Source organism: Lissotriton vulgaris, chromosome 9 (genome assembly GCF_964263255.1).
Source record: "Lissotriton vulgaris chromosome 9, aLisVul1.2, whole genome shotgun sequence".
In the NCBI taxonomy this organism is placed as follows: Eukaryota; Metazoa; Chordata; class Amphibia; order Caudata; family Salamandridae; genus Lissotriton; species Lissotriton vulgaris.
The window spans coordinates 504,892,637-504,915,258 of NC_141697.1; the positions used below are offsets into that span (position 1 = coordinate 504,892,637).

General features: G+C 44.8%; 1 protein-coding gene across 2 annotated transcripts in view; it reads right to left on the minus strand.

The window, feature by feature from the left end:
• The window catches only part of LOC147690329 (E3 SUMO-protein ligase ZBED1-like), a 112,643-nt gene that overhangs the window by 18,467 nt on the left and 71,554 nt on the right, over nucleotides 1-22,622 (minus strand). The window contains exon 2 of one of the 2 annotated variants that reach the window (XM_086937965.1): nucleotides 21,891-21,975. The exons of the other annotated variant lie outside the window; for it this stretch is intronic. Coding sequence (XP_086794091.1) covers nucleotides 21,891-21,975 — 85 coding nt within the window. The remainder of the gene's footprint in view (nucleotides 1-21,890; nucleotides 21,976-22,622) is intronic. 2 annotated transcript variants of the gene reach the window in all.

A 22,622-nucleotide genomic window follows, 5' to 3' on the forward strand; every position in this document is an offset into this window, starting at 1 on the left:
ATATGTGTATGTGAAGATGGTGCTCTATTCAATACCGTTTTAGACACCAAAGTCAGGTGAACAGTCAGCTCATTGCTGGCTAACTGGACCACCGCTTCAGCAAGGACAACTGACCAGTTCAGGGGTTAGAAGCTGAAATAATGGGTGTTTGCATATATTGCAAGGAGATTCTGCAAATGCTGGAGTGGTGTATTCATATGTTTGGCTCACAATATTAATTGTATAGCAAATTGGAATCCATTTTGGATACCTTTAGTTTGACATGGCACAAGATGGAGTGACAATACAGCCTCCGCAGTCAGCTCAAGTGTTCTGCCTGCATTCCTGGGGCTGAAGATCCAGACAGTAAAATTCATTAAAGACTTGTTAGCAAGGGGCAGCTAATAAGAGTTCCTAAAGCAGTGGGATTATGGTAGAGCATAGAGGTAAGGGGTGGAAATGCAGATTTTGTGGTGCAGGGTAAATGGGAACCTTTAGGTGGGTGGCAGCCATTTGTCCTACTTTACTACACTTCCAGCTGGGCGGATGTCAGCCAAGTCAAAATGTGTTCCTGCTCCAGACTGGAGGGTATCGGCTATGGAGAGCATCACTACTTAAAGGCTGTGTCTGGAGAGCTGCCTAAAAGAACATTTGAAATAAGAACCACCAAAACCGGTTTTGCAGCATTTAGATTTTTGTTTTAATGCACTCCCAGGCTGTGTTTAAAATAAAGCCCAACTCTTGAAAATATAACGCAATGTCATACCACATCTTATAAAAATATAGAACCAGCAGAAGAAAAAAACATGCTCCCCGGACAGTCAGCGCCATCAGGCATCTTTTTAAACTATCCACAACAATGCAGAGAAGTGACCACTCTAAGAGGCTTGGCCTCACCTGAGTGCCTGTCTGTTAACATCTGCTGCCACCAGTCGCTCCCTGTCCCTCCCAGAGCACATGTCACATGTGTGCTCGCACAGAGCCAGGCGTGTCGGTGACGTCACAGCCTGCGAGAGAGGCGCGTGGGTCAAATCCTCCTCGTCCCTTCACTGGCTTTCTGCGTCCCTGTCTTCGGGACTTCAAAAAGTGGTTGATTTCCAAAAACAGACAAATCAAAGCAAGGTAGATTTAGGCAACGGGTCTAACAAAGCAAACATTCAAAAATATATTCTACACAAGATTTGATTGGGCGTATCTGCATGCTTAGTGGTGCGCAAACAAACAGTGAAGCGGGCCAAGGTAGTGCTATTTTAATACCACTAACATATCCAAATAGTGCCACGAGACATGTGTAACCGTAGCTGCCAATAAAAGCTGCCTACGCACTTCTAAGCTACATTCACTCAGAGAGATCCAGATAAGAAGATGAAGTGAATTATCCAAAGTGAAGAATCGGGGTTTGAAAGCAGTGTTTTGTTTAGATAATGAAAGCTCTTACCATCTCCATTTACAAGTGCACTACAGTGGCGTAACAAAACTTGAGGGGGGGGGCCCTGCAAGGCATGTGAAGGGGCCCCTCTGAGCTCAATCAGGAGCTCTCCGGCCAGAGTACTCTGCTGAGGGGGGCCCTGGAGCTTGGGTGCCCCCTGCTACGGGGGCTTGTGGTACGCCTCTGGCCTAACATATGATCAGCATATTACGTAGAATGAACTGTTCTATCTCAATAGATCACATTCTTATGTCTGTTCTTTAGGACCCTTTTGTCAAAAAAAATTGGACAATCTTAGGCACGTACACCACCCCATTAAGACCCACACAGCTTAGTGTAAATTCTAATCATTTGTTTATAAACAGAATTAATAGAATTGGGGTATTTTACAGTGTCTGCAGAAGCAACAGAGTTCAAAGAATTGGAAATAAACTCCTTAGATGTGTTAGCTCTTTAGCGTGAGTGCAGTGGTCGCTGAGCTTGGGAGATCTATTAATTTATTGTTCTGACCCTCCTTTCCTTTACCAGGTACATAAAACACAAGTGAGGTACTTGACTTCTAATTCTCATAAACTGATGTACTCACAGATGTACTATTTTATTCCAACACTAGGCCAAAAACTGGTAGATGGGCTAATGCCTTCTGGCCTGCAAATTACACAACTGCATTTCACCCCTGCTGTACCGCCACCAAGCTGTGCCTGAACATCTATTTAATGCACCTCTGATCAGCTTCAGTTCAGGCTCCTGCCTCTCCATTCCTTACTTGTCATCTAGTAGAAAGTAATGAAAGTTAGTTAAAAGCCACGGTGAGCCCGAAGTCAGGGAGGGACAAGAAGGGGGGAATGGGAGAGCGGCACCCCACAACCCTCCTTGAATGCAAATAGTCACAGAAGTGAAAATATATTCAACAATTATAAACATGAACCAGTTGAGTATATTTTATGTACTGTTGGCTAGTAGGTAAATATCAGAATAATCCTGGCTATCCCCCACAGACAATTTATCGGTCCATGCTGCGTGGTGGACAATGTACAGAACTTAATAGCAACGGGCTAGGAGCGCACATGAGGTAGAAGAAGAGGGGAGTGTAAGAGCAGCACCCCACAAACAGACGAATGGCATCTGTCACATAAATTAAAGTGTTCAGTAAATTAGCAGTCTTTAATGGGCATGACGCCTTGATAAGATAGGCGAGGCTCAGTACATCACATGCTCTTCTCTCCACCCCTGCACTTACCTTCTGATGAAGACTGCAATGCGGTGAACAGCACCCTGTAGATATCCCATAGTCAAGCACAGGATGATGATAAAAGGAATAACAGTGTCCCACAAACACATGTAAATGCCAGTCAGTCAGTCAAATAATCTTTATTTGGATCGTAGATCATAAAAGATACATAGAAACCATCCAAATCATTACTTAAAAACACTATCCAATTACACTAATAATAAATACGAGTATAAACATTTAAAAACTGTACAGCATTAAAAACACATAGATACTGTTCATAAGTCGTTTCCGCAGGTAAGAATATTTTTCTACAGATAAGATCTTCTCCTTCACCACATGGCATCAATAAAGCGTGAAACTGAGAATACAACTGGGGTAGAAGTATTACTCTTAAGTATTCTGAGGGCCTCATTATAATGTCTTAATCCAAGTTTTTGCAAAGTTGGATAAGCCAAGGTTGCCGTATGGTTTCATAAGTCAGGCAAAAAAAGAAAACGTGGGACTCAGATTCTTCTTTGGCCCCACACGCTGGACATTCTACTGTTTTGATGGGTGACCATTTGTTGGAGAAGACCCTAACCGGGAGTGTTCCATATCTAAATTGCAGATAATATTTCCTCGCTGTGGAAGGTAAAATTTCATCAGTCAGGCCCCCAAACGGTCTTCCACTCCTACCTATCGATGCCAGATTACTAACTGACAGGTAACCCGGTCTGTAAAAGTTTTCCCGGGACCACGTCTCCTGAAGAAGACAAATATCGAACTTATCTATAAAGAGTCCCCAATCAGGGCTGGCCAATTTGTTGGCGAGCCCTGCCACATTCCAAGACAGAATGGAAATTTTAACATCATATATCTGGAGCCTGCCACAGTTTTCAATTGGGGTCCCGTTGCCCAGAACTAGGCCATCAGAGGTACTATCACTCTTTTCGGGTTCACAATTGATGGTTTCCTTCTCCAAAGTTTGCAAAATGGGAAAAACATAGGGTGGCGGATGATGACCGTCTAAACTACCATGCTCTGATTCATCCGAGTTATTATTTTTTGGGTGTCCCAATTGTGACAGTTGATATCTGACCCTAGATTTATGGGGATCGAACACTGGGTAGAGGGTTTTTCCAACAGCCTGGGTGGGACTTGAGCAATATTTGAAACAACCCGCCCTGCCAGTCAATCGACGTCCTCCAATGGGGCAAACCGGTTAGATACGGGAATGCTATAGAGCAATGGATTTGGATATGGGGTGGTGGATGCAATGTAACAGGGCTTGGCCCATCTATCAAGGTCAACTAGGGGGCGAGGAAAACCTGCCCTCCTTGGTCTTGGGTAGAATAAATCTAAGGTAAGGGCTCTAATAGGCATGGAATGATTAATAGGAGATGGGGATTGCGCCACTTTTCTTTGGATGGCTTCTGGGTGCCTAAAGTTGATGATCACACAATCTCCTACCATAGTCTTCTGAGTAGGGCCCACCCAAGCTACCCTCCTTACCAACAGGATTTCACCTGCCTTATCATACGTGAACTGCTTAATTTTCACCAGCCAGAACAGAATCTCATTACGAAGTTCAAGCTGGGATTCTTTATGGCCTTCCTTAAGTTCTGGGATTCCTGCCAGAATAATTACGTAAGGAACAGCCTCGGGGGGGGGAGATTAACTGTAGGAAGAAAAGATTGCTGGGTCACACCGCTTCCACCCCCTGAGTTCTCCTCAGCAGCAGGCAAACCCCTTGAATCCCCATCAATTAGATTTTTACCAGATGAAGTATGACGGACAATCAGCGGCTTCGGCAGTTTGGAATTATTCCACCTGAGCACCTTGGGGGGGCTGGTATCAGTGCGGGTCCTTGGCCAAAAGATGGCGACCCTCTATCACCAGTTAAATTACTAACTTCAGAAATAGGAGGAACCTGTTTTTGGGGCACTTTAACAGCTTTGGGTAACTTAGTTATCAGACTCGGAAGTGGGTCCGGGGAAATAGACGGCCCAGCATTAAGTAGACTACTAATCGGGTTGATAGGAGCTTCATAATTAGTACTTGTGAAGGGTTTTTAGGAGGTGGAAGATTTTGAAGGAGCTGAAGGATGGGAGCAATCTCTACCCTTACCATCATTCTACACTGGGACAACAAGTCTACCACTAGAGCTTTGGCCCAGGGGGGGGGGGTAGGTCTGATCTACTGGGCACTTATTAGCATTAACTAGAGGGGTACCACTTTTTTTGTCCTTTCAGGACCTCTGCCAGGCCCACCCCTAGAGTTTTTCCCTTTGAGACCCTGGTTACTACCCAAGGTTCTTTTCCTTGGCAGACGGGCAGTAGATGGTGGGCCCTCAGATCTAGACACAGTGCTTGGTAAAGTGATATGTTCATTACTGTCCGAAACCATACTTGGACTCCCAATTAGTTTAAATAGGTTCATTGAGTCAGTAGGGGGAGGAGAGGTCAATGGAAAACAATCAGGTGTAATTGAAAGACGTCTTTCGGTTAATTAAATTTCGGTGGTGACCACTCCTATCGCCTTTTGAAGCATTAGGTCAATTGCTGTTGGGACTAGAGGTGACGGGGATTAGCTTTGGTAACAGTACACTTCACAACACAGGCGCGTTTCCCTTGCGCACGGGTGGGGGGAATTGGTGGAGCCATTGCAAAAAATATTAGTGCATACAGCAACAAATAGGCCAGTAAGGGGTCACAATACCTTCAAATCCAGACAATAAGACAAAGCCCCAAAACTCCAATAGTTAGAGGGGTGGCCCAGCCCAGTCTCCTCCGGTCGATGACGGGCAAGGACGGGCTTCGCCCGCGCTGCGTGGAGCGCTTCGCGGTTTTCTAGCGCCTTCGGGCGCAAGCTGGAGCGTCACAAATGCGCCTGGGGCCCTGGGGCTGCTGGAAATTGTAGTTTCCCCGTCACGCTGGCTGTTGCCCTCACGGCGTGGAAGGGAGAAGTGGAGCGCAAAACCGTTGCCCTCACGGCTCCTGACCTGGTACTGGCGGACCATGTAAATACAAACAGTTATAAAATGCAAAATGTATAGTGCGTCTGTAAGTAAAAATACAAATGCTAAGTGGTGTGTGCATGCCCATAAAACACACTTGTCAACTCTTGAAAAGCCCACAGTTGTGCAAGTCCAGTGACTCCCAAAAGATGGTCGCACAATTAGGAATGCCGCCGGGTTCCTTCCTAGAAATGTAAAGACCCTCTGATGGCAAACATTGACCTGCTGTCCCAACTCTTTTCTGCAGCGCTGTCCTGATGCGCACAGACGCAGTGTGTGCGTGTCCATCTCTACATGTGCACGTGCCCGACTACGTTCTGCATTACAGAATGTTTACCCATTTGCACACAGTATTGCATGAAATATAGGCTCTATGGTCCTTTCTGAATTTGCAAAGGGTCGGGCGTGCGGTGCATAATCTTGGGATGCACCAGGGATGAGGCCAGATAAAACTTGCGGGTGGAGGAGGGCCTCGAACACCAGCACTCGAGAGTGCAGGGGTTTCGGGGGAGGGGGGAAGGCCTCACTTTAAGGTGGAGCTGCGAGGGGTGGAGAGCAATTTCACTGACAATGAGTCAGAGGTCTTGCTCCTGGAGTAGGGAAGAGACGAAAAAATAGGCTGGACAGTGGGTGCAAGCATGCGCCCAGCAGGTGCAGAGCTTAAAAGGAATAAAAATAATAAAACCGGCTGTATGTGGGCAGTACTAAGAGGGGGATTCTAAAAGCCGAATATCTGGTGTAACGCTAGGCCATTCCGAGTGAGAGAAACGGACATGCTGTGCAGCCCGGTCCCTTATGTGGCAGTACTAAGTGAGGGATTTTGAAAGCCCAGTATGTAATGTGACGATAGGCCAAACTGAGTGAGAGAGAAACGGAGGTGCTGTGCAGCCAGTGTCCCTCCTGGAGTCAAGAGAGGGGTACAAACGATACAGTAGTAAGTAGAAAGTGTGCTGTCGGGCCTGCAAGTGGCCCTCTCCGGGTGTCAATAAATGGCCAAAAAAGGATTAAGTGAAAATCAGAGCGTGGTATCAAAGGTAGGGCCAGATAATGAGAAGCAGGAGGATGTGCTCAAACGCAGCGTGCGTCCCTCTCCGGTGACCGAGAAAGAGTCAGCAGAGAGGTCACTCGGTCAGGGAGAGATCAATAGATGAGTTATAGTGGTGAGAAAAAGAAAAGTAAAAACGAGAGGCTAAACTTGATTCAGCCCTAATTAAAAGTTACCTTGTGCTTCGCTAGGCGCTGGCGTTCCTGTTATGACAGAGGACCTGGCTGGGCGCTCTGGGAGCCTCCTAAATAGTCACTGAAGTTGCGGGAAAGATTGGGAAGGGAGACGGGTGGCAGGCGGAAATCGGGATGAATCCATTGCTATACCAAGGCAGGTCTGCCAGTTAGAAGTGTCCCTCTAGGACTCGTGCATGCATGGATGGCTGCTTTTCTCACCTGCTGCTGTGGTGGGCAATGCTGCCGTCCTCGGAACTGCTCCTGCAGAGACGGCACCTCTTCGCTCTCATCACTGTACTGACATCCCCCACCCTGAAGACGCGCACTCTGGGCTCCTGGAGACCTCTGCGCACCGCGAGCCCCAAGCCATAATTAATAAAGAGCCTGCCTGCCTCAGAGGTCCGCCCGGGCCCGGCGGACCATTTAATTAATTAGGAGGCCAGGCGTGTGCACGGGCCTCCGTAACGTGGCCCGGGGCTGCAGGGGCCTGCACGCACCATGGCCTTTTGCACCATTAAATTCCTCAGGATGACTGAAGGGGCTCTTGAGCAAGGGGGCCCCTGGAGCACTGCCCCCTGCAATGCGAGGGCCTGTGTTACGCCCTGATATAACAAGCTTTCTCCGTGGAGCCGAAGGGGAGGGGAGGGGGAGGGAGCCAAAGCGGCAATGCGCTCGTGCAAATCTCCTGTCCTGCATGCGCGGAGAGAGGGAGCGAGCTGAGCCCTACGCATGTGAACATCTCCTGTTCACGCGCGCGTCCACATTGCCAGTCCGTCTCTTGCGCGTGCCCATCTTTTGTCTCGCATGAGAGGCAACTCAGTAACAATACTTCTCGCTGGATGCAGCGCTTCGCGCTGCGTTCGCCAGGCGAGACCTAAAAATGCTTTAATTTCCATAAAACTGTGAAATGGAACAAATGCTCAGGCCATTTAGTCTATGTAGGAGTCCAGTTTGTGGATTAATGACTCTAGAAGAAAACGGGCCACTCCTATCGGGCACAATAAATGCTTCCTTTTTTAGGCAAAATATAGGCTTTCATGCAACATTTAGAAGGCAGAAATGAAAACTAACCAGATAAAGTATGCTCTTTAAACAAAACTTGAAATATATAAATTTGCTGTACTTTTCTGGAGCACATGGGAGGGACGGGATGCAACACAGAGCACGGGGTCTGGATGAGTCCGCAATAAAACACGTGTGCTCCCCTGGAGTGCTCATGGAAAAAGAAAAAAGAAGTTTCCTGCAAGGATACAAATCATTCAGTCAAAAGGATGGCAAGAAACTGTGCTCGAGGGGAGGGCCCAAAACAAGGAAAGTAAAGAGAGCCATTGATTAGGAAGCAAGCAAATGAGATTGACAAGAAAGCTAACCAGTGGTAACCAGTGAGCTGACCCAAAGCCTAGCGTAAGCATTGGTATTGTCAACAATAATTCTTCGACAACAGACAGGAAAAAGTTGTTTGTAGGTGAAACATAATCAGTTCTCTACAGAGTAATGATTAGTACTAACGTGCACAACCGATTATACATTTAAGGAATGCAGTGCTAGGAAGCAGTCAATTAGCCATGTTAGAGGTAATGATCAAAACACAGATCTGGCTACAATTACATCTAATGAACATGTTAACAAGCATGTTAAGGCTGCATAGATTATTTATTGGAGCATTAACATGTATGTGAAGCATAAGGCTAACTCAGGTAGTATGGTTATGATGCTGTTCTAAGTCAGTAACCCATTCTCCTTGACTGCTTACTTTCTCACAACTGAGTCTGTTCTGTGCTGTTACTCTGGGTCCTTAGTGCCTTCTTTCCCAGTGTGAACTACTGCACACATAATGCCATACATTAACTATGAATATCAGTAGGGTATTTGTGGTTTATACATTTATCCTGGGATTTTATTTTCCATCCAGTAAGAGCGTTAAAGGACAAATCAAGCTGTGTAAAGTCGTAGGATCGACAAGCCTTAGGAATTTTGCTGAAAGGCATATGTTTCTGTGTTTGTGTGAAGCTGCATATCCCCATCCACTCAAAGAGTCACCCAAACAGAATGCCCTGCAGAGAGTGTTGATACTTTTGACTGTGGTGTTAGGAATGTATTTTTAACAAGTCCCAGGGTACGTTCAAACAATTACAATAAAACCCAAAGCACCTGCTTTAGGAACAGAATAGAATTCTAATAGGTCATCCAAAAATGGACCAAGTGTGTATTTGGTTACGCGTGGCAAGTAAATGCTTTCCAAATGCCCAAGATCACAATGTCCTATATGATGACAAAATCTTTAGCGGTGAATATTCACAATATGAGGTAACCTTTTGATGAACATAAGTATGAGCCCAAAAAGGTGAAATGTGTATAGTACAGACATGTGGGACACAAAAGAAAGTAATACTGTGCATATTCTGTCATATATTAGCTGCCTGACTGTTAGTTGATTGTAGGTGTACACGAGAAGGATTTTCAAGAAGATAAACTGCACAGCAGCATTCATAAAAATGGTAAGGAAACACCTACTGCTGAAATTATAAATTAATTAGAGCTCCTCACCTGACTAAAACAACAAACCAAACCGGTAAAATAAGCCTAAATTGGCAGACACATTTATTTGCATGAGGAGTGTTTTGGGTGAGAAAAAAACGGTCTGATTTGTCATAATACTCAAGGCGGCAAGTACTATATGCAAAGCAACAAGTGGAATTATCGCCTTTTGTATGGAGTTGTTCAAGACATGGACAAAACTCAGAGTGATGGGTATCACTCATTTGCTATGCTCTCTGGTGGAAGATTTGCATTCTCAAACATAGGGGAAAGGTGAAATTGGCAAAAGGAGGGCCTTTGTTACTGGGAAGATGGACATTTTACATACACCACCTTCCCAATTACTCTGTGATGCGCTGGCAAACTTTTTCTTTACGAAAGTAAACGAAATATACCAAGCCTTCTCCTCCGGAAATGATGCCAACTCATACTCTAGCTGTAATTCTCCCCCTCAGTCGTTACTGACTCAGTTTACTGATCTCACTGATGATCAAACCTTGGAAATTACCAGTTCTATTAAATCCGGGTCACCCCTGGACCCCTACCCTTTTAAAGTATTGCCCCCAGTGATGGATTCGATTGTCATGATTAGTACACAGGTCTGTAATACCATGTTTAGATCCAGGATTTACCCTGATATACTGAAAAAGACTCTTTTAAAACCCCTTTTTAAAAAGCCACTTTTGGACAAGGACGATCTAAAAATTTATCGTCCCATAGCGAGCATCCCATTTTTAGCAAAAGTAGCTGAAAAAGCCATGAATCAACAGCTTTCTGACTTTATCGAGAAACATCATCAGCTGGACAGTACCCAATTTGGATTTCGTAGATTCCATGGTACAGAAACAGCGCTAATAAAAGCATCCGATGACATCAGAGTCATCCGGGATCAAGGAGGGACAGCGGTCCTGGTGATGCTTGACTTATCCGCTGCTTTCGACACAGTCGATCACAAGATCCTGATCGACCGTGTCGGAAAAATGGGTATCCAACGGGTGGCCAAAGACCTGTTGGCCTCTTTTTTGGCAGGGTGTACGCAGGCGGTTACCCTGGGCTCTTTCCAATCACCTCAACTATCTCTGCCGTGTGGGGTTCCTCATGGCTCATCCCTATGTCCGACACTGTTTAATATCTACGTGCCAGACCTGGCTAAAGTCATCTTGCCCATGGGATGAGCCTAACCTCCTATGCAGATGATACGCAGCTGGTCTTAGCCATAAATAGTGACAGAGACAGGGTGGCAGAACGTTTTCAAGGAGGTATGTTAGCAATTGGAGAGTGGATGGCTTCCAATTGTTTAAAGCTTAACTCCGACAAAACGGAGGTGGTCATTTTTGGACCACTCTCGCCAGCTTGGTCATCAGTCTGGTGGCCCCCATCTTTTGGCGTGCTCCCCAAACCGGTTCCCAGAGTAAGAAACTTGGGAGTGGTCTTTGATGAGGGCCTTAATTTTATGGCCCATGCCAATAAAACGGCAGCCACAGCCTGTCATAAATTAAAATTGGTAAGCAAAATCCTCCCTTTTTTACCTGACACAGCTGGAAAAACTCTTGTAAGCTCCTTAGTCTTATCCTCGTTGGATTATTGTAACAGTCTTTTTGTCAATGCTCAGCTCCGTGTCACTAACAAAATGCAAACTATACAGAATGCGGCAGCCAGAGTACTTTCGAGAACTCCTAAATTCAAACCAATTTCACACATAATAAGGAATTATCACTGGCTGACGATCCGCAACCGGATTAAGTTCAAGACCTTATGTATAGTCTACAAAGCACTCCACAACGAGGGACCGCAGTTTCTTAAGAATCAATTGATTCCCTATACCCCCTCCAGACAACTCCGATCTACCACTCTGAATAAATTAGTAGTTCCCCGCACAAAAACAGTCTCTTGGGGCGATCGACGCTTCTTGGTATCCGCCCCCAAGTTATGGAATACACTACCTCAATCAATCAGGACAAGCCCCACACTCAGGCTGTTTCGCAAACAATTGAAGACATGGCTTCTTAATAAATAATTTTCAGCTGCGTCTTCTAGAGACCTTGTAATCAATCGCTAGCGCCGAGACCCCTACGGGTATTAGTTGGCGCTTAATAAATAGCAATAATAAATAAATAGCTTAATGTAGTAATGTGTTTTGCTCCTGCCTCTGCCCTACAATCTTCCAAAACTACTGTCTCGAACTCAAACATTCCCTGCTAAGGTTTTAGATAGACACCTTAATATTTTACTTTATGCAGACAAATTAAGTATAATAGACTGGACACAAAATCTTCAGTTTCAGTTAAATTATGCTTTTATTGAACGAAAAGGAAATTAACTTTTAACACTACAAAGATGAGAATAGTAATTGTAATTTTTGGGAGGAAACTAGCTACCAAAGATGGAATAGAGCAATGTGAAAAAATACTCATTTCGCATGGTCACCATCACTTTTTGCTGAATTATATTGCAGTTTTTTTTACTGTGCACAAGAGGTCTCTGCCATCCAGTGGCCAGTATATCTGCTCTGGGTAATCATTGGTTGATCCCGATTGCGATATTTAACTTTCTTGTAAGGCCATACTATTTGATGTAAGAGCTACATATCCCACGGAAAGTTAACTGTCACATGTTGTCTGGTGCACTTATTATGCCAACCACTAGCGTGACAAGGAAAACATGGCTTCCGGCCTACCAATGTAGCATGACCGCTGCAGTTTAAACCTGAAGTCTGACAGGCAAAATAAACCTTTAACAGGGGAAAAACAACGCTTTAAAATAATAATTCACCCTTACATAGGCATTGTAACCCTCAAGGCAAGGTGCCTGCTATTTAAAAGTGGGACATGTAGAAATGTAACGTCACCATGTACCTACAGTGATAAAAATCTCCATAGGCTATTCTCTCTGGGGAAGGCTCTGACTGCCTGATGAGGAAAATTAGAGTGCCGATTAACATATTAATTCTGCTACATCAGGTTTTGAACAACCTAGATAAATGGTTTACCCACAAGTTTTAATAATTATTAAAAATCCAATTAAAAGTTATACGTTTATTAAATGTTTATGAAAAGTATCTTTTCAAATGTTACCTATTTCCTTGCTGAAGCTTGTGAAGGCTAAATTTCATTAGATTGACAGCAGCTGCCTAGTCAGTGCTTTACCTTAATGAGATGGGAAACCTGCTCTCAAAGCTGAGACAGTGGCATACGCCTGGTAACAGGTTAATCTGATTGTCCATAGTGTGATACACAGCCAATCAAGAAGGGCAGCTGGGGAGGTTAAGGGAAATGTGTTAGCTTGAAAGGGACAGACAGGAAGCCTGCCTTTCATAATTAGTGCAAGGGCAGTCCTGAGGGAGAGGAAACCTTTGTTCTTTGGGGCAAAGGTAGCCCAATGGGAGGGAGAGCCGGTCCCAGAACCAGCTAGGTAGTTTAAGAGGATATTGCTCATTTTCCTAAACACACCGCTGCCTGGCACACAAGCTGTTTGCAAAGGCAGTAGGCCTGTGCACTCTTGGATTCTGCCTACAATTGTACATTCTGGGACGGTTTGCAGTAGAACCTACTGGATGTACTGCAAAAATGGTTAGGGTTGTCCCCAGGATATTTTGCCATTAGTTAGAGAGTGTCAAGGAGTCACCTCCACCCATTGGCTATTGGATATACAGAAATTTACCTCAACATCATCTCCTAATAGCACTTTCTGGACCTGTGGAAGAACAGAAGAATGCCTGCACCTGCTGTGTGAGACATGTGAGGAGACCTGAAAGGCTGGACCTGCTCCTACTTGTACCCAGGACAAAACAAGCATTTGCAATGCTATAGGTCTCGCATTACGAAGTTTCGAGCTATTGGTATGGTAAATGACACCATTTTTATTTATGTGTTGGTTTTGAAAATAGCAAAATTAATAGCTTTGTCATTTACAATGCCAATACTTTTTAACTTTCACAAATGTGACACCTATAGAATTTGTAATGCAATATGTGTTGTATTTACGTGACTTAGATGTATTGATATTACAAATAACAATTGCTTTTATTTTTTTAAAATATTTAATACTTAAATAAAAGTTATTGTAATTTATAATGGCAATAGCTTAAACTTTTGTAAATAACTTTTGTGAAGATTATGTTCAGTGTATTTTATTGTGACGAAAATCCATGAACAGAAGTGAAATATTAACATCTTTTTGTGACATTTGTAATAAAGCTTGAAACATTGAGAGAACATATTTGAACCAGTTGTTGTAGAATGGTTGCACAGATTAATGCTGTGATGGCGCTGAGTGATGTTGTGGTGGCGACGAGTGATGCTGTGGTAGCGCATAGTGATGTTGTGGGGCCCCTGAGTGATGCTGTGGTGATGCGATAGATAGATAGACTGTAATTATGTGGCGTGTACCTATGTGGCACTGAGTGGTATTTGGAGTGTATGTTGCTTTGAGCGCAGTGTAAATATGGAGCATATACTTATGTGGCACTGAGTGATATTTGGAATGAATGTTGCATTGAGTGCAGTATAATTATGTGGCGTGAAATTATGTGGCACTGAGTGGTATTTGGCGTGTATGTTGCAATGATCGCAGTGTAATTATGTAGCATATACTTATGTGGCACTGAGTGTTATTGTGTGGAGTGTATGTTGCATTCAGTAGAGTGTAATTATGTGACATGTAATTATATGGCACTGAGTGGTTTTTGGAGTGTATGTTGCATTGAGTGCAGTGTAATTATGTGGCGTGTAACTATGTGGCACTGAGTGGTATTTGGAGTGTATGTTGCATTGAGTGCAGTGTAATTATGTGGCATTTAACTATGTGGTACAGAGTGGTATTTTGAGCGTATGTTGCATAGAGTGCAGTGTAATTATGTGGCATGTAATTATGTGGCACTGAGTGGTATTTGGAGTGTATGTTGCTTTGAGTGCAGTGTAATTATGTGACATGTAGTGGCGTGTAACTATGTGGTACAGAGTGGTATTTTGAGTGTATGTTGCATGGAGTGCAGTGTAATTATGTGGCGTGTAATTATGTGGCACTGAGTGGTATTTGAAGTGTATGTTGCGTTGAGCGCAGTGTAATTATGTAGCATATAATTATGTGGCACTGAGTGGTATTGTGTGGAGTGTATGTTGCACTCAGTAGTGTGTAATTATGTGGCGTGTAATTATGTGGCACTGAGTGGTTTTTGGAGTGTATGTTGCATTGAGTGCGGTCAATCAATCAATCAATCATAACACTTGTATAGCGCACTACTCACCCGTCAGGGTCTCAAGGCGCTTGGGGAAGGGGTCCGCTATTGCTCGAACAGCCAGGTCTTGAGTTGTCTCCTGAAGGCGAGATGGTCCTGGGTCAGCCGAAGATGGATGGGGTGGGAGTTCCATGTCTTGGCCGCCAGGTAGGAGAAGGATCTGCCACCGGCGGTGGCTCTTCGGATGCGTGGTACGGCGGCGAGGGCGAGGCTTGTAGAACGTAGTTGGCGGGTGGGCGTGTAGAAGGTCAGACGGTCGTTGAGGTATTTGGGGCCCAGGTCGTGGAGAGATTTGTGTGCGTGGGTGAGGAGCCTGACCGTGATCCTCTTGCTGACGGGGAGCCAGTGCAGGTCCTTTAGGTGGTGGCCGGAGATGTGGCTGCGTCGGGGGATGTCCAGGATGAGTCGGGCGGAGGCGTTCTGGATGCGTTGGAGTCTTTTCTGTAGCTTGGCTGTGGTTCTGGCATAGAGGGTGTTTCCGTAGTCCAGTCGGCTGGTGACGAGTGCCTGGGTGACCGTCTTCCTGGTTTCGGTCGGGATCCATCGGAAGATCTTGCGGAGCATGCATAGGGTGTTGAAGCATGATGAGGAGACGGCGTTGACTTGTCTGGTCATCGGGAGGGAGGAGTCCAGGATGAAGCCCAGGTTGCGTGCGTGGTCTGTTGGCTTGGGAGTGGCGCCCAGGGCGGGGGCCACCAGGAGTCGTCCCAGGCGGAGGGTGATGGTCCCAGGACGAGGACTTCCGTCTTGTCTGAGTTCAGTTTCAGGTGGCTGTTCTTCATCCACTCGGCGACGTCTTTCATCCCTTCGTACAGGCTCGTTCTGGCGGTGGCGGGGTCTCTGGTGAGGGAGAGGATCAGTTGGGTGTCGTCGGCGTAGGAGATGATGTTGAGGTTGTGCTGGCGTGCGATGGCTGCAAGAGGTCTCATGTAGACGTTGAAGAGGGTGGGGCTGAGTGATGATCCCTGCGGTACGCCGCAGATGACTTCGGTGGCCTCGGAGCGAAATGGGGGGAGGCGGACTCTATGTGTTCTTCTGGTGAGGAACGAGATGATCCACTCCAGTGCCTTCTCTTGGATACCGATATTGCGGAGGCGTTGAACTAGGGTGCGGTGGTAGACAGTGTCGAACGCTGCAGAGAGGTCCAGGAGGATGAGGGCCGCTGTTTACCCGTTGTCGAGCAGGGTTCTGATGTCGTCGGTGGCTGCGATGAGGGCGGTCTCGGTGCTGTGGTTGGCTCGGAAGCCAGACTGCAAGGGGTCGAGGGATCCGTTAGTCTCGAGGAAGGCTGCAAGCTGTCTGTTGATGGTTTTCTCGATGACTTTGGCAGGAAAAGGGAGGAGCGAGATGGGGCGGAAGTTCTTGAGGTCGGTGGGGGTCAGCTGTTGGTTTCTTCAGTAGGGCGGTGTTGAAGGAGTTGTTGATGACGTCCCGGAGTTGGTGTGCGATGATGGAGTCGGCCTTGTTGAAGACGTGGTGGGGGCAGGGGTCGGTCGGAGATCCGGAGTGGATGGTGTTCATCGTGCGTGCTGTGTCTTCGGTGGTCACCGTGGTCCAGGTGTGGAGGGTGGCGGTGGGGGGCGTTGGTTCGACGGTTGGGTGCGTGGATGGTGCGCTGAAGCTGTTGTGGATATCGGCGATCTTGCGGTGTAATTATGTGGCGTGTAACTATGTGGCACTGAGTGGTATTTGGAGTGTATGTTGCATTGAGGGCAGTGTAATTAAGTGGCATGTTACTATGTGGCACTGAGTGGTATTTGGAGTGTATGTTGCATTGAGTGCAGTTTAATTATGTGGCGTGTTATTATGTGGCACTGAGAGGTATTTGGAGTGTATGTTGCATTGAGTGCAGTGTAATTATGTGGCGTGTAACTATGTGGTACAGAGGTATTTGGAGTGTATGTTGCATTGAGTGCAGTGTAATTATGTGGCGTGTAACTATGTGGTACAGAGTGGTATTTTGAGCGTATGTTGCATGAGTGCAGTGTAATTATGTGGCGGGTAATTATGTGGCACTGAGTGGTATTTGGAGTGTATGTTGCATTGAGTAAAGTGTTATTATGTGGCGTGTAATTATGTGGCACTGAGTAGTATTTGGAGTGTATGTTAGGTTGAGTGCTGTGTAAATATGTAGCATATAACTATGTGGAACTGAGTGGTATTTGGAGTGTATGTTGCATTGAGTGCAGTGTAATTATGTGGCACTGAGTAGTATTTAGAGAGTATGTTGCATTGAGCGCAGAGTAATTTTGTAGCATAAAATTATGTGGCACTGAGTGGTATTATGAGGAGCGTATGTTGTATTCAGTATAGTGTTATTGTGTGGCGTGTAATTATGTGGCACTGAGTGGTATTGTTTGGAGTGTATGTTGCATTGTAATTATGTAGCATATAATTATGTGGCACTGAGTGGTATTGTGTGGAGTTGTGTTGCATTCAGTAGAGTGTAATTATGTGGTGTATGTTGCGTTGAGCGCAGTGTAAATATGTAGCATATCCTTATGTGGCACTGAGTGGTATTTGGAGTGTGTGTTGCATTGAGTGCAGTGTAATTATGTGGCGTGTAATTATGTGGCACTGACTGGTATTTGGAGTGTATGTTGCGTTTAGCGCAGTGTAATTATGTGGCGTGTAATTATGTGGGACTGAGTGGCATTTGGAGTGTATGTTGCATTGAGTGAAGTGTAATTATGTGGCGTGTAATTATGTGGCACTGAGTGATATTTGGAGTGTATGTTGCGTTGATCGCAGTGTAATTATGTAGCATTTAATTATGTGGCACTGAGTGGTATTGTGTGGAGTGTATGTTGCATTCAGTATAGTGTAATTATGTGGCATGTAATTATGTGGCACTGAGTGGTTGTTGGAGCGTATGTTGCATTGAGTGCAGTGTAATTATGTGGCGTGTAACTATGTGACACTGAGTGGTATTTGGAGTGTATGTTGCATTGAGGGCAGTTTAATTATGTGGCACTGAGTGGCATTTGGAGTGTATGTTGCATTGAGTGCAGTGTAATTATGTGGCGTGTAACTATGTGGCACAGAGTGGTATTTTAAGTGTATTTTGCATGGAGCGCAGTGTAATTATGTGGCACTGAGTGGTATTTGGAGTGTATGTTGCTTTGAGCGCAGTGTAAAAATGTAGCATATACTTATGTGGCACTGAATGGTATTTGGAGTGTATGTTGCATTGAGTGCAGTGTAATTGTGTGGCGTGTAAGAATGTGGCACTGAGTGGTATTGTTTGGAGTGTATATTGCATTGTAATTATGTAGCATATATTAAAGTGGCACTGAGTAGTATTGTGTGGGGTATGTGTTGCATTCAGTAGAGTGTAATTATGTGGCGTGTAATTATGTGGCACTGAGTGGTATTGTTTGGAGTGTATGCTGCATTGTAATTATGTAGCATATATTAAAGTGGCACTGAGTAGTATTGTGTGGGGTGTGTGTTGCATTCAGTAGAGTGTAATTATGTAGTGTGTAATTATGTGGCACTGAGTGGTATTTGGAGTGTATGTTGCGTTGAGCGCAGTGTAATTGTGTGTGAGGGTGCAGAGTGTGAGGGTGCAGAGTGTGTGAGGGTGCAGAGTGTGTGAGGGTGCAGAGTGTGTGAGGGTGCAGAGTGTGTGAGGGTGCAGAGTGTGAGGGTGCAGAGTGTGTGAGGGTGCAGAGTGTGAGGGTGCAGAGTGTGTGAGGGAGCATTGTTTGTGAGGGAGCATTGTGTGTGAAGGTGCAGTGTGTGTGAGGGTGCAGTTTGTGTGAGGGTGCAGTGTGTGTGAGGGTGCAGAGTGTGTGAGGGTGCAGTGTGTGTGAGGGTGCAGAGTGTGTGAGGGTACAGAGTGTGTGAGAGTGCAAAGTGTGAGGGTGCAGTGTGTGAGGGTGTAGTGTGAAATCAACAAACGTTTTTGGTGTAATTTATCTGTTGCTTATGTTAAACGCTCCAGTACATTAGGGTAGACTTAAAGCTATATAAAGGCAGGAAACCAAGATGGCCGCATAAGCTCCCGGCTCCGCCGACCTCCGCCAGCAGCTCGTATATCCTGCACTTCATCCAGTTTTTGCACCTGACTCCTGTGTGCGCAAGGAGTTGCTGACTTTGATGGTGCAATCCCGAACTTTTCAACATAACGGGTGGCGAAGATACGCTGTGTTTCATTCTTTGCCTACCTCAGCGTGGAAGCTGGGGCCTCGATTTCCAGCCCACCCGGGCTGGAGTTGAACAACATACAAGTGGGTGGGGTCTGAGGGTGGGCGGCTACGATGAGAGATCGGTTGTTTGGTTCTTTACCCTCCTTGAGCTAGCTAGTGCTTGCGTCTTTACTGTCCCTTAAGTTGGTCCGCGACTACCTTCATACACCTACCCACCTTTATTATGTCTTCGAATGTGTGGCTCCGGATATCCTGTATCTTCTTCTTTACTTTGTCTCTGGGGGGGAGAGGGTGGGGTTAAATGCAAAATGAAAACCTTATGAATAACACGCGATCTGCACTGTTTTCAATGCTACATATATCCTGTACCGCTGCTGGACCTCAGGGTTGCCGGCTGAAGAGCGGTGTTATTGAACTTCTTATACGTATCTCCTAACTGCGGTGTCCGGCCCTTGAGGTTGTAGATGTACTCCTGTAATTTTTGTGAATAATATAATAAAGGTTTAAAAAAAAAAAAAAGCTATATAGTATTCCCCAAATATAAAATGACCCAACACTGAACTGCTGCAAAGTGAAGACATTTCTGAGTCCCAAGAGTGAAAGTCAAAATGGAGACACACATCGGCACTCGTAGTAGGACCTGGGTAAAGTGTTGTAGTAATGATGTTTGGATAGGACAATGGCTTACGGCAAAAACAAAGGGCTTAGCTTAAAAGACGTAAGCTCAAAATCAGTGTTTAGCGTAGTGTACCGCACAAGTGACATTTTGCTGCTGCTGTTAGTACCAGACATATAATCGAACTAACATTACATCTACAAAAAGCCATAACTATTGGCTTTATGAACGTTAAAGACCCAAGAGCCCAATAGGCACACTTCTGAGCACCTGCTTGCACCCGGCCCAGGTAAAGCCCAAGGTAATGTGTAGTGCTACTAATGTTTAAACATATAGTGTGAAATAAAAGCAAAAGCAAATGTTGGATTTACTGTGAACAATTAGTTGTATTAAAACTTTACTTTCACAGTACACGTGTAAGTCTGTAAATACAATGCCCCATATAAAGCTATGTTTGGTCAACGAAATGCAGATAGAAAGTCTGCTATAGGGTGATGTTCCAGTGACAAATCCATTAGTTATAATGGGGTATCCCAGTGACCCTCAGAACCTGGGTCAAAAGCAAAAAAAAATAGTGGTTCTGTCGGGTCTATAGCAATTTCTTTGCTTATCTATGAAAATAAAAATGTAAATAGGTATTTCTTTACATATATTACAGAGGAATATTCAATCAACAAATTGTTAAGACACAACACCTTTCTTTAAATTTTGAAAGATTTTTCTTATTATAAGTCTTTTGCATGTATAAGTCAAGTATACAGAGGGGCTGCACCCCTCACCACCCGGAGTCCTTGGGGGCCCGCAACGGGCCCACAAAGCAGCTCCGCATGCCTTTCCGCATTGCGCCACTAAATGATTTTAACTTCCATTTCAGAGACTAGGGGGCCCATTAGGATGACGGGGGGACTTTGTCCGCCCGCCATCCCATAGTAGAAAGGGACCGCGCGCCATAAGGGCGGGGGTCTTGTGGGGGAAATTAGGATGCGCCCGCCACAGTGGCGGGCGCACCCAGTATTTTTAACATTGTGGCGGCACCGCCCGCCGCAATGGTAAAAATACATGTTGTGCATTTCAAAGCACAACGTGACAGACACCTTGCGGTGCCTGCCACGTTGTTCTTTGAAATGCTGGGGGGTACCATGATGGCGGGTGGATCGCCCCTGCCAGGCCGGCGGTGGCTACCGCCGGCCTGGCGGGGGCGATCTGCCCGCCATCCTAATGGGGCCCTAAGTCCGAAGGTTAAAACTTTGACCAGTACGAACATGTTAGGGGTATTAGACCTGCGCTTATTTGCGACTGCTTGAAATTGCACCAGGATCGCAATCAACCACGAAGTGATTACTGATTGGCACTTTACTTTTTCTTTTAAAATTCATACTTTCAGTTCCCCTTATTGTATTTTTATTGTTTGATTCCACTTTGTTTAGTCAATTTTAGTCCATTTTTTATAAATTGGAATGGGAATTCTATTGCATTGCGTGTTTTACTTTTTTAACTGTATTGGTACTTTTAAATGCTTTACACATCCCTCAAAGTTAAGTCTGTATCCTCTGTGCCATAGCTAGCTAGGGGTTGAGCTCAGGTTTAAATTATTAAAACCTCTATCTAGACCTAACAGTTTAGTGCCTTTATTGCTTGTGGTAGATTATCATCTACCCCTATTAGGAATTCACTTTCTTACAAGCATATAAAGCTGATTTAGGAGTTACTTTTAATGTAAGCCACTTTGGAGAAAGGACTACAGGAAATGCTCATGTGATGATGAATGACCTCGGTTGTTAAACCAAATGGCCTTTCTCTGTGACCACTCAAACATATAAACAATAAACATCACCCATTGCCTTGTGTGGGTCAGCACAATTATTTCTGGAAAGCACGTTTAATTTTCAGTTTTTCGAAGCAAGTCGTTTCATTGCCTCACTTAAGCTTGAATTACTTAAACTGAATTTTGAGGCAGGAATTTCTTGGATTAAAATTGTTCGCTAAAATTTTTCTCTGTAGGCCCTCTCTAGACCTCCTCACTACTCCAAATTTAGCCTACTGTTGATCCTATGTAGGCAAGTGAATCATCACTGATGGCTAAACAGGAAAGGTCCTGGCCTTGCCAGTAGATATGCGAAGGGATTCCCGGGCTAGCACTCAAGTAGGTTGAGACATGAAAGCTGCCAGCAATCTGCATCCCAGTTGTTGCAGCTTCATCTGCTTGCACTTGGTGCCCATTCCACTGTTCACACACACTACTAAATGCAAAGAAGAGGGTGGTGGAGTACAGGAGCCGCACTGTCTGGCCTCAACCTATCCTGTGCTGTTCCCGTCATTTCAGTGCTAAGCATACTAAATGCTAAAAGGTTGTAGTTATCATAATCCATAAATTAATGTAATATATATTGTAGATTGTGATACCTTTTATTAAAACAGCCAGAAAGTACAAACCGGTATCAGAAGTAAATTGTATCTTATTTACCCTGTAACAATGAATGTCTTGAATTACCTCTTGTTTCTTCATGCTGCTGCTGTTCTTCTTCTTCAGATTCTTGCTCCTCTTTGACAACAATGTCATAAAACATCTGGAATGCCTAAATCAACAAACACTAAAGTCAAATCAAGATAAATGTTCGCTCAACGCTTGACTGTACACTCTATCCTTCCTCCTCAGTTTCATTGATGTTTTGATTCTTGAGATCGTAACAGTCTTTTCTGAAAGCACTTGTGTAACTGCAATGGTAAAGCCCGCCGCTATTGCACTCCCAGTCTTTTCACAACATCAATTTTGAGATTCTTGGAACAGGCTTATTTACAAAACAGAATTTATTCAGAGTTTTGCATACTGCACCGTTCTAATGGAACCATTTCTCTCTTTCTTACTTCAGTTTAGTTTCAGAAGAAATGTCTTGTGAATTGCTGTGGCAGGTATACTTTTGAGCATTCATTCTATATCAAAGATTTTTACTTTTCAGTAAAACCAGATTATACTTCTGATACAGCGCCTAGATTGCCAAATAAGTATCAAAGAAACCAGCCACAGTTTGACCTAACCCCCTTGACCACATTGTGTTGTTTCTGGGCGGATTACTTCATTTCACTGTGCCTAGTTTCCCTTGTTTGCCAGAACTATGAACATATAACAAGTGCTGTACCAGTGACTGAACATTTACATTTTACATGTAGATGAAATCTGCAATATCTGGTCAGGGAAAACATTTTATGGCCTTAATGCCCACAG